Here is a 12,930-nt window from a genome sequence, read left to right on the forward strand (position 1 = left end):
TTTAAATATCTCTGGAGCGCAGTGGAGTCTACCATCTCCACAGTGTCACAAAGTCTCTTGTCTCTCAGCTCCACCCTCCCTCACTCCACCCATATCTACTACATCAACATCTCAGAAGAGTTAATCAACTGCTGATGTATGTTTTTGTAATAATTTCCTTGACTTGTTGATCCAATTTATGACTCTGTGTTGCAGACGGGTACACAATATTGTGTCCTGCACTGTTAACACGATTTTGGCTTCAACTTTAAATTAAAAAGATCTCAGATGAGGTTAGTGCAGTCTTCCAGCTCTTGGAGGATAATCAGCATGTATCATTTTAGGGGAAGATTTTATAATGCAGCTTGAATAGCCAGGTGTTTTGCACAAGTTATTAGTGTTTTATAAAGTTGTAAATGAGAGAATTTATTGCTCTGTAACCATCAGTATTTTCAGATAATCTCAGAGATACAGGGTGCCCAAATATCTATATATCTGAACCCCTTTAACTTCAGTTCAGTTCAGTTCAGTTCATTTTCTTGACCGCTATATCCGTGAGGGTCGCGGGAATGTTGCCGCTTTATCCCCCCTTTCGGTGGGCCAAATCCAGTGTTCATATGGGCGGAGGCCAGGGTATAACCCTGGACGAGTCGCCAGCTCATCGCAGGGCCCTCTGACGGCGGGGCTGCCACACAAGGTGCCAACTGCGCGTCAGGAACAATTTCGGGGTTCAGTATCTTGCTCAAGGATACTTCGGCATGTGGCTCAGTTCCGCCCAGGGGAGCTGGGGTTCGAACCAGTGACCTTCTGGTCGCTGGTCACCTGCTCTACCCACTGAGCCACAGCCGCCCCTTTAACTTGATTAACTGTATAGTTACGGTTACAAGAATTAAGTATTTTCAAATTCTGAAGACTGACACAGTCTCTGAAAGCAGCAACATAAGAAATAGACTTCTAATGGCAGAATTCACTCATAATTAGAGCCAATTATGGTGAATAGTAATATTATCATTGGCCTGTGTTAAGGTATGTTCAGCCTGCTTCATCCCCCTTTGCTATTCAGTTAAAACATGCAGTAGTCATTGCCCTTTCAATATATTGACTGTTGTTTTCACTATATAAAAGCACACATATTCTTAAAGAATAGTATCCATAGAAACGGCATTCAACATGATATACTATGCTGTTTTCCCTCTTTCTTCTTTGTTTAGAGCAAATAAATTCACATATAAAAGTTTTTGCATCAGAAAAGCATGTTGAGGACACAGCAAGGACACTGAGAGAAATAAAGTGGGTTCCAGTGAACACGCAGGCACATCTTCCTTTCCTCCGTCAACAAGATAGCCTTCAAAAGATTGACTAGATGCAGTACGCTCCAGGTGGGAACCCCCACCGGTTAGCGGTAGTTCAGTGCTGCGGGAGTAGTTGTGGCTGAAGCTCTGTCAGAACTTGTGAAGGTTATTGAAGTTTCGGGAACACAATCAATACAGGGTGTATAAAGAACACTTTCTTTGACGCCAAGGACACTTTAGACTTTTACTTCAAGCTAGCAGCAAGAGATATCAGTCAATATGTTTTGTGACGAGACACCAGCCGAGGGATTTAGTGGGAAAACAGCCGATTTCAATAAAGCCTTGAGAAAGGAACAAATTGTTCAGATTGTTTTCTCGGCTGCTTTTGACATGTCTTAATAAGAAGGTGAGGTTTGAAACAGGGGAAGAGAAAATAAAGTGATATTTATTTCTTTAATTTTAGGCAAATGGCTGCCTAGTTCCTCCGATGACTCAAGTGCTCACCTGCAAGGCTTTGAGTCATGCTTTCTTAATTGTACTGATTTGTTGGGTGTTTGGGCCCTAATGGACATGATGGAGGATGATTGCACACTTTCTCTGAGCACAAAGGGTGAGATCAGGACATCTGGTTTGGAGGAAATAAATGGAAGTGCTGATAATGAATTACAAAAGCTGACTTCAATGATGCTTTTCCCCCTTTTTAATAGAACTTAGCACTCAGCCCAGTGGACTGATTTAACTTTGGGACGAGACGCAAGCCGCACAAGTGTGGAACGAGGTTGTTTGGTTGATAGAATTACATTGAATATTTGTGGTGGAAATGATTGTCTTTGTCAGGGAGCACTTGAGAGAGATGTGAGTTCTGCATGTTCGCCCACTCACGCACCTAAGCACACAAAATGCACACACACTCGAGTTGATGTGAACTCTTGAGCGTAGTCTTAGTATCTAGTGTGAAGAGCCATTTGCCATGTCTCACATCTTTACATACCACCTCTTTTTTTTAACATCCACTGTTTCACAGATTCACCCGTGGATATTGGTTTTTAGTGAATTCAGGAAGTCCATTTCCTCCTCTCTTGTCTCTCTAACTCTTTCTAACCTTTTAGTGGAAGTTACAGTGGATACTCTCTGAACAAATGTAGCATGGAGTTACTGTTTTGTCTAAGTTGCCAAGATCAATCTGTGCTAAAGAAATTGCCGTGAGGATGCTTTGATATTTAAATGTAGGATTTCCAACCTGAACTTTTTGGACAAAGAAGCAAATGCGGAAGAAGACTTGAGTTTGTTTTCCTCTGATACTACCTTCTGCCAAAATGAAAGGCATTGAGAGCTGAGAGAATATGTCACAATTATATTTGCGTAATTTCCATGAATTCCCATTTGCCATCCTCAATAGTGGAGCCAGTTACGTCAAAAGTTATCAATGCTACTAAATTAAACTGGCTCCCATTCAGAAGCGCTCTCTGGGCTCCATCACAACCTAATATTGTAAACTAATTAATTAGTTTATTTTCGTCACTTGTGGCTCTGCGCTATTTTACGTTGATGTGATGCTCTGGGTGCACCTCTTCCTTTCGGCATCACTTGCTTCTGTGTCCCCATTGTCTCCTTATTAAAGGCACATATTTCAATGTATACTTGTACTTCACCCTGTCTAATTTAATCTTTTGTTAAATGTGATTCTGCGGTAAAAGCACCAGAAAGTCTTCCTGTCCAAATGCCTTGTTTGTTATCCAATCCAATTCCTTTCATTCATACCCAATATATATATATGTTTTATATATGCAATACTTCTTTGTCACTTTGTAAGTGTGTCTCACTGACGAGCTGTGCGGTCACACACAGGTGACAGTAATAGGATCCAGGCCTCTTTGTTGCTTGAGTAATAGCGATTTTAATGAGATTTCATATACTTGACCTGATGGGTAAGAGGGAGGAGGAAGGAAGAGAGGGGAGATTGTCTTATTCATTGCGTGGAGACAAGCACAGTACATCCAGGTCATACGAGTAATTGTAGTGATTAGTGATTTGCAGACAGTCTTCAATAGATAGAAGAGAAACTTTTGAATCAAACAAAACAAATAACTTAGATTACTTTTCCTTTCATCTGACATGTTCACTGTGTTGCTCTTCAAATGCAGTTACTGCTCCTTATTACAGTACACTGGACTTTACAAGTGGGAGACAGACTTGCATCCAAAAACCTGTGAACTGTGAAGTTTTTTTTTCTTTTATTGCAGCATTTAGTGGATTACTATTCACCTGAGACTAATGGGTATCATCTTATCTTCGAGTCACTTTCTTGACAAACAAGGACAAAGATAAGTGTCTAAAACTGTTCTTTTATTCTTGATAATTTGTTTGCACACTGCACAATAAGATTGAAATATATTTAGCTGCTGTCATCCTATCCACTTTTAGCAAGAAAAGAAAACGTTAATTTGCCGTGGTTTGGCTCTGCAACAAAGTAACCTTGTTAGGACCAATGTAGCACTTTTTATTGAGGCGGCTTTAAAAGTTTGACGTGACGTTTAAAAAGTTTAGTTTTGCGAGTTTATTTCTGTAACACGGTTTGCTGCTGATTGGAGATAGATTGGTGAAACTGTCATCTAAAGGCGTGTGCCCTCGCCAGAATAAATAGGAGATTCTTAAGTAGAGGCGGGGAAACCAACTCTCTTCACTTAAAGGTGTTAAATCAGCGAGTACTGGTTATTTAACTTGGTCTCTTGTTTTCTGTCTTTTCTCCATTCCCTCCCCTTTTTCTCTTTAGCATTCTGCTCAGTGTTCATTCTCCACTTATAATCCTTTGCTCTTTCTGTTTTTCACAACTCTGTCCCACCTTTATCTCTCCTTTTGTGTTTCCTTCTGCCTCCCACCCCTCTCTTCCTCTATCTTTCTCTCTGTCCTAGTAGTCCAGTTAATTGCCTCCAAAGTTCACTCTGTCTCTGGGCTAATGCAATTTAAGTAGGGTCGGAGCCCCTTCATCAGCCCAGTGCTGGCATTTCATTAAGTCTACTTGGGCGTTTGCTTGCAAGCAAGTAGGGGGTTTCGCTCCATCGGCTCATCATTAGTAATTAATACACTGATAGGATTAGCTGCAGCAAGAGGCTAGTGGCAAGTGGAGGCCCTGGTGTTGCTGGTCAGAGAGGGTGTGTGTGATATGGCCTCCAGGGCTGACTGTGATGTGGGGAAGTCTGTTCGAGAGTAATTACATGTGCGATTGAAGATTGTGTGCACGTGTAAGACTTGCATATTTACATGAACATTTGTGACCAAAAGCTATGACACCAAACAAATGTAACTTTTCATCAGAAGTATTGATGCTTGTGTTTTTTCTTGTAGTAATCCATCAAATCTCATAATCTCAAAATCTACCTGCTTATGGATTATTTTTTCATGGATACCTGTGCATATATGCGCACTAGAATTAATATCGGCGCTTGCATGTGAAGGCTTTCCCATGCATGACGGGGGTGTACTCTCCGCAGCGCTAATTACATCATTATGGTCGGGATGGATCTCCATCTGCTTGGCCATTACTCCTGTCCCATTCTGGGCTGACCCACACTGCGCCTCAGAATTAGACACACACAGGCTAAATGGCCCTGCTAAATTATGAAGCTATTAGATATGGGAGGCTATTTTAGAACATATGTATTCACACAGAGAGAGAGGAATGAGGAAGGGTGAGAGAGAAAGGGGACGATGAGCAGAGGTAGATCGAGCAACAGAGAGAAAATAGAAATGTGAGAAATGAGAGATGAAGCGCTGCGAGATTTTGAAAAATGAGAGCCAATGAAAGCGACAGAGGGAATGTGCAGATAAAATGATAGAGTGGAGGAAGTTAACTTTCCCTGTCTGGCCAGAGTTTCAACTTGCTTGTCCTCAGCTATTGTTAGAAGTTGATAAGATTTTCATGAAGCATGATCAGACGTTGATGGATTTCACAATGGATCATGCAGACAGATGAGGGAAATAGAAGGAGGGATAAGAATTTTATGGCACCCAGTCATGTCGATGGCCTTTTTCTGTCTCAAAGTTTGGAGGTTTTTTTTGTATTGCATTTGTGATACATATGTAGTGATAGTAATACTACAAGCCATGCTCAGTACAAATCCTATGAGGGATGTCCATAGCTTGTCGGCTAGATAGGTCTGTTAACCAATGTATTTTTTTAATTGCAATCTTACATTAAAAGTGATAAGAAAGTGTTAGAATCATTGCACAAAATATTATTGGAACAGTATAACAAAATTGAAACCAGTGCTACAGAGATCTACTGATGCATTCAAGGTTGATGCATTTTTTTTTGCAGCGAGCTTGACTGAGATGGAGCATAGTCTGATGGTTAATATATGTAAATGGGGGCATTTTTCTTTTTACCAGTAATCCCAAAGTAGTCCTCCTGTACAAAGGCCTTATGGATTAAAAAGGTACTTGTGAATAAGTTTTTGAGTGAACAGAGCAGAGTTTACAGGATATGAGTGTTAGCGGGAGCTCTAAAGTCATTAATAAGCTTGAATACTCATGTTACATTATCTAAGGTCTAATAAAATCAGGAGGACGCTTATGAATGTGATAAATTAGGGGCTAACATTAGATAGACCCTTTTGAAAGTGGCGACTTTGCAATATTCCAGGAAATTATCTTGATTTCTTGTGTTCTTCTTGTGTTTCGTGGACTGTTTTAGTGACTCGGCGTTCACAAATTTGTCCGTTAAACCAACTGCATTGGCTCCCTCTCCAATTAAAAATAGTAACACCCTACTCCTAGTTTCTTCTGCTTTTAAGCTTTTAACCTAGTGTTCTATTTGATCAGGTTCTGCTTATGGAGTATCTGGATGTGAAGAACAGCCGCAGTGCCACAGAGCCATCGGCTCAACTCTCCTATGCCAGCACTGGCAGTGAGTTTGCTGCCTTTTTTGCGAAGAAGAAACCACAACGTGCCAAGCAGTCGCTCTTCAAGTAAGGATCACACCCTTTGCTAATGCCAAGACCATTGTTTATTGCAATTATATTTTTCTTTTTGCATTATGTGTTGTGCTGTCATGTCTTATTTCCACTTGTTGAACCTTTTGTGTGTTTTGCAGGTTTGAATCATCTTCCCATGCCATCAGCATGAGTGCCTACTTGAGGGAGCAGAGGCGAGAACTCTACAGCAAGAGCGGAGAATTACAAGGTGAGGAGGGGGAATGGAGGGATGGAGTGTAGCGAAAAAAAGACAGTGGAGGATGTGATGGCTCCCTGAACAGCTGGATTGGAGTTGTGACATGAAGATGGGTGGAAGGATAGCGAGATGAAAGAAGAGGAAGAGAGATGACAGAGCAGAAGGTGTGAAAAGTATTGACATAGCGGTGAAGACATGGGAAAATATGACAGAGAAAAAAGGATAAATTGGGCTGGCTTTGCAGTGTGTGGGAGAGAAAAGAGCAGCAGGAACTCATAGTGAAAGTTGAGGTCAGGCAGAAGGATGAAAAGAGGGAAGGAGTGATGGAGCTTCGAGGTGTATAAATTGTGTAAGAGTAGAAAAAATAGGAGCCTACAAGCTTATTGAAAAGACAAACAGGTGTGTATTTTTCCTTGACTGGGAACAGGATAGAGAGAAGGTGGAGGCAGGAGGGTGTGGAAGGATCCAGCCGTATTGACGGAGGGATTTGAGGAGATGGAGAGGCGGATTGAGAGCATGAGGGGAGCAGTATAACAAAAGGTGCAGTGGAGATAGGAAGGACACGTTGCGGGTCGAGAAGTTACACTCAGGAAAAAAGAAAGGCAGACAACGGGTGTGGAGAGGGAGACAGCGATAGAGGAAGAGATTGACGAGAGGCAGAGAGCAGGGTGACTTTGCAGAATCCGCCTACAGGGAGAGGCCTTGAAAACCTCTCACTCAAACACACACACAAACACACAAAATAGCACGGTGAGTGAGCTGCACAGCCAGACCCTGGAGAGTCTAAGCTGTTCTACTGCTCCTACTTCTTCCGTTTCCCTCTGTCTCTCTCACTCCCTGGCTCTCTGTTTCTCTGCCTGTGACCTTGAGGTTTCAATCAGCAGTGCCTGACAGCGCTGTTTGTCTGCTGCTATTCCTTTTTTTCACACCGAGCTCCTCATTGACATTGTTTGGATAAAACAGAAAAGGTAGCAGATGGAGCGAGAAAATAACAGTAAAGTACTTATCTGCAGAGATGACTACATTATACAGGCGAAAATCATCCTTTGGCAATTTCTGCAAAATTAATTATGACTATTAAGGGTAAATGATTTAAATAATGGAGTATTCATTAGGTGTCTTGTATTCAGATTAAAAATAAGCAAAGAACTGACTTGTCTTACATCTGTTGAAGACATTTCAATGCAGGCTGTAGTCAAAAAAGTGGCACTCATACAGTAGCTGGTCTGTAAATGTATGCAAAATGTACTGCCTCAGCTCCCCTGCCACAAAAAGAACAGCATTGATTAACTGCGGATAAAGGAAAACCCCAAATGGTCTTCAAATAACAGCTCACTTTTTTTTCTCTTTTTCTTCCGTCTGTCGGCGCCTAAGAAAGAAAGAGGGAAAAAATATTTTTTTTTGACTGGCTGAATGCCTTGGAGCGTTTTATAAGAAGATGAGATTTCTCTGGGCTTTCATTTCACCTGTCACAATGCGTCGCACCGGCCACAAGCCCAAGCCGGGGCCTGAATGGCTGCAAAGAGATTGAAGGAGTAAGAAATCATTTAGAAAGTGAAATAAGTCTGCTGCGATGGAGGGAGGGGGGAAAGATGGATGGAGGGAAGGAGGGAGGTAGAAGAAGGTTAAAAGTCATTGTTTTCATCAGGGTCCAGCGAAGAAGCCATTAAGAGATTTCTGAAGGAAGAAATTAGAAAAATATGTATTGAGACGGTGTGGAAAGGGACTTTTTTCTCTCTCTTCAAATTAAACTTACTGTAGGGAGGGAGGGAGAGGAAAAGATTGAGTTGATGAGTTCTTCTGGCTGCGGGATTACTCAACACTTGAAGCTTAGTCATGTGTGTCTCTTAGTCTCTCTACTTGGAGTTTCCTAAACTCTTCTTTTCTCAACGGTCTGCTTCAAGTCAATATAGTTATTAACTCAGATGCTCACCAAAGCAGCCTTGGAAATAAAACTTTTGATTGTTCACTTTAAATCCAGCTATGCACCATTAATAAAGGAAAAAAAATGGTCACACACTAAATAGAGTACAAAGTCAGGACTGCAGTTTTTGCAGAAGCTTTTGCTATATTTGCTGCACTTTGTGCTTTTGTGAATGATCACATACTGATATAAATAGGGCTGCAACTAATGACACATTGTCAATTTTTATGTCTCATATTTGTTCTTATTCAGTTAGTTGTTTGGTCTATGAAATGTCAGAAAATGTTGATTGGTGTTTTCCAAAGCCCAAGACAATGTCCTCAAATATCTTCTTTTGTCTGCAACCCAAAGATAATCAGTTTACTGTCATAAAGGAGTAAAGAAACCGGAATATATTCACATTTAAAAAGCTGGAAGCTGGAATCTGTCCATCCCTCTGTCTGCCTGACTGTCCGGCTGTCCCATTCTTGTATAAGCAATATCTCAAGAACACCTTTGTCCACTTGGACTCGAGAGATTTTGGCAGTCAAAGATCATGGTTATTGTGACCTCATGGCATCCCAATTTCGTTAACGCATTACCTCAGAAACACCTTGAGAAAATGTTCTTCAAATTGGCGTAAATGTCTCCTTGGACTTGATTAGATTTGGTTGCTCAAAGGTCAATGTCACTGTGATCTCACGGCATCCCATTCTGATGAATGCGATATGTCAGAAACGTCTTAAGGGAGTTCCTTCCAATTTGACGCAAAGATCCATTTAAACTCAAGGAAGAACTGATGAGATTTGAGTGGTCAGAGGTCGAAGGTCAAGGTCACTGTGACCTCACATTACACATAACTTAAGAATTCAAGATAAATTTTACACAAATGTCTCTTGGCATAAAATGATGAAGTTATGACATTTGATATCCATAATCCTTATCTTTAAAAATTACATAGGTGACTATAAGGAACTTTCAGTTTTTGTTGATTCTAGCGGCCCCATTTGACAAAAGCGGTACAGATTAATTAATAATAATAAATTAATAATTAATTAAAATTAATTTATAATCATGAGAAGGAATCATGAGACTGTTTCATAAACACTTAAAAGTTCCACATAGTCACTTTAAACAGATAAGTTGATTATGAAAATAGTTGGTGATTAATTTTATAGGGGCTCTATGGAACAATTTGTAGAGATTTACATGTATTAATCACTTTTTTATTGGCCATATGTGAGCAGATTGTAACATGACATGAAAAATGAGACCTTCCCTGTCTCTCTCGGTTACCTATACAAGCCTGTGGAGGATTTGTTTTAGTTATTTAATGCTACTAGACTGTAGATTTCCTTGTGAAGGACTCAAGTCCGCTAACATAAACTAACAAGCGGTTTCCAGAACAACACAGAATTTCCACAGAGCCTTTAAATGTTGACAACTAATCAATTAATCGATTAACTGTTGCTGCTCTAATATAAAATACATTTTCATGTTGGAGAGGTTGCCATATGTCTCATATCTTTGTTCAAGCTCCCAGATCTTTAAATAAGAATCAGAGCAGCGGTGCTTGAATAGAATGTGTAATGATTTTCTAACCTCTCCACAGTCACATATCTCTAATGGGTTTGAAATTAATCTGTAATATCTGTAATTTATGTCTCCTGAGTGTTGTAAGGACCCCCGCCATATATCATTACTCACATGCACACGGCTACACAGGCGCACACTGTATTCACATGCCTCCCATACACATGCAAACACAGGGGGGATTTAATTGCTTCCCTTCTTCACTGATACACGCCTGGTACGCTTCAATTAATCCAATGCCTCATCTAAAAGACTCTATTACAGCTCCATATGTAGCCACATCTGGAATATGTGTTCCGAACGTATGTAGTGAGACTGCCAGCTCGAGCATGTATATGGTGTTCATATATTCAGCACTGATCCTCAGTTGTCTGTCTAAATGTGTATGTAGTGTTTGTGGATGTATTTGCATCCTCGGCAAACCACTACTTCAGAATCACAGGGCTTCCCGATCCAATCACACTCCCTATGAATAAATTATGAAAATAACAATTTTTCCAGCTATAGATGTGTTACCATGCCTCTATATTCCCCTGCATTTCTCCCAACCACTAGGCTTTTACATCCTCGCCCTCTGCTTTTTTATTGCCTCTCTATGGCGCGTGTATAGGCAGCGGATGACTCGAAGCGCCCCAGTGGTCATCCGGCAGGTGAAGTGTGAATATATCCCAATAACTACTGCAGTCAGTAATGCATTTCCAGCCTTTTTGAAAATGTTATTTCTCCTTGTGTCACAACTGTTCATTGTGTCTCTTGTGATATTGCCTTGCCCCGGGACACGTTTGAAGTGACGACCCCCCCCCCCCTTCAAGTGACAGCCATACACAAAGCCTGCCTATCACCACACGGTTGCTCTGGATTTAAACAAACACACACACTTCAGACGTCCCCTTTTCCCTGCAGGCACATACATATACTCCCATTCCCAACCCTCTCCTACCTCTGACCTCCCTCAACTCTTTAGATGTATTCATAATCAACTCGATTCCGATTCTATTTTACACATTCCCTGTTTTTCTTTTGATATTCAAATAGACTTGTTCACAGGGTGTCCAGCAAACATAAAGAACAGTCAGGCTGAGTCCAATCTATCTCTCTGCCCATCCTTTTATACCTAATGCTCAGTCTAAGATAGAGAAAAAAAGCCAACTGTATTAGGGGCTTCTTGTTTATGTATAATAGCATCATGTTCCCATGAGAGGGGGAGGAACGGGGAGAGGAGGAGGTGACGGCTGAGGGGCTACCAGAAGTGGTGTTCCTTGTCAGGCTGACGTGTACACCCCAACAGGGAGGGGAGGGAGAAGAGGTGCAAATGGAAAAATGTCGTGTGGGAGACGCAGGGTGGAGGTGATGGTGGGTGGGATATCAGGGGTGGGGCTAGCAGATGTTGATCGCCACGTGTTCACAGAAGTGATTGTGTGTATGTAACTTGAAGTAGCAGAAACAGCATGTTCCTGTCAAGTGATGTGTGATGTTACACACTTTGGCCAAACTGGGATTGTGTTTGATGGGGGTGGAAATGTCTTATGTTGATAGGAAATGCATTTTTTTAAGAAACAGTGGTAGACACTACGCTAAAAAAACAGCATATTAGAGTATCCCATGTTATTCATTCAGACAGCTCCTAACTCTAATTTAACTTAAAGGGTAACTCGACCATTTTTCCACTCTAAAGTATGTTTACAGGTCTTGGGGAGTACTACTGCATGTGTGAAAAAAGAAGCATAAAGCCTTTTGTGGCTCCACAAAGCTGCATCTAATCTGATAAATTGCCTCCAGTGATGTCACTCAGGCTAAGTTGCATTGTGGGTAATGTAGGCACCAGGTTCTGAAATGCAGTCCACTTCCATAGCACCACTGGACTCAATTTGGACAGTTTAAAAACAAATAATCCAAATCGATACAACAGAACCAGATATATCGCCTTTTTTTGTTCCACGCATTCGTCTTCCTGTTCAAAACATGACACCCACAATAGGCACAATGCAACATAGTCACTGGGTGAAATCACTGGAGGCAATTTATCACATTACATGCAGCTTCCTCTGGAGCCACAAAAGACTTTATACTACAGGACCTGTAACCGCACTTTAATGTGGAAAATTGGTGGAATTTCCCTTTAATTCTACACCAAACTACCACTTTCAGATGAGTTTTTTATTCTCTCTTACAAATGTAAAATCACTGACTCACTTTTTCAATTATTCTTCATCCAATCATCCATTCTCTTCATTTGTAGTCGCAATTCAAGAATAATGGCTGTTCACTCATCTTGTGGAGTGATCAATACTTGACTTCCGCTGACCTTGCAATTATGATTTATCATATTCATAAACGGAACCTTGGATGGAACCCTTGTCGGTGGAAAAAGTCAATAATTATTACTGGATTATGGCGCTGGAAAGGGGAAGACACCTGCTTGGCTGCAATTCATGCCTCTCATTTTTTTTCTTTTCCTCCAGTTATTGCTTGTACACTGACGCTCAGTCAAGATTTGATGCTTCATGCTTATCTTTCTTTTCTGGTGTTAACAACATGTTGAGTGCTCATAAGGACCCACCAAAAGTCATGTCAGTCGAATGATTTAACTAAATCTGATGTGTATTAATTCATGATTGAAAAAACAGACTGCATAAAGTAAGTACTAGTGCCATTTCTTTCCCCCCAACTTGCTTAGCTCTTGTGTATGAACAAAGATAATACCAACTTGACTGTGGAGTTAGAGTTTATAAATAAGTTTAAAAAAAAAGAAATCCAAGTCTTCAGGCCATTCTCAACTCTAAATTGCATCTTACAGTATGTGCCGTAAAATAAAAATGATTCCTTATTTTCAATAAAGTAAATGTCTCTCTTCAAAACAGCAGATTGAATTTAATGGGCATAAATTATCTAAAAGAGGTAATATTATATCTGCTAACAATTCACAAGCGTGTCATAAATTTGGAGAAAGTTCCGAATAACACTTAAGGAAATTAAAGAAAATATGTTTTGCAC

General features: G+C 40.7%; 1 protein-coding gene across 1 annotated transcript in view; it reads left to right on the plus strand.

Moving 5' to 3' along the window:
* Positions 1 to 12,930, plus strand: part of exoc4 (exocyst complex component 4) — a 117,384-nt gene that overhangs the window by 21,918 nt on the left and 82,536 nt on the right. The window contains exons 9-10 of the mRNA XM_073480568.1: positions 6,093 to 6,238; positions 6,364 to 6,452. Of these exons, the coding sequence (XP_073336669.1) occupies positions 6,093 to 6,238; positions 6,364 to 6,452 (235 nt within the window). The remainder of the gene's footprint in view (positions 1 to 6,092; positions 6,239 to 6,363; positions 6,453 to 12,930) is intronic.

The sequence above is a fragment of the Pagrus major genome, chromosome 14, assembly GCF_040436345.1.
Source record: "Pagrus major chromosome 14, Pma_NU_1.0".
NCBI lineage: Eukaryota > Metazoa > Chordata > Actinopteri > Spariformes > Sparidae > Pagrus > Pagrus major.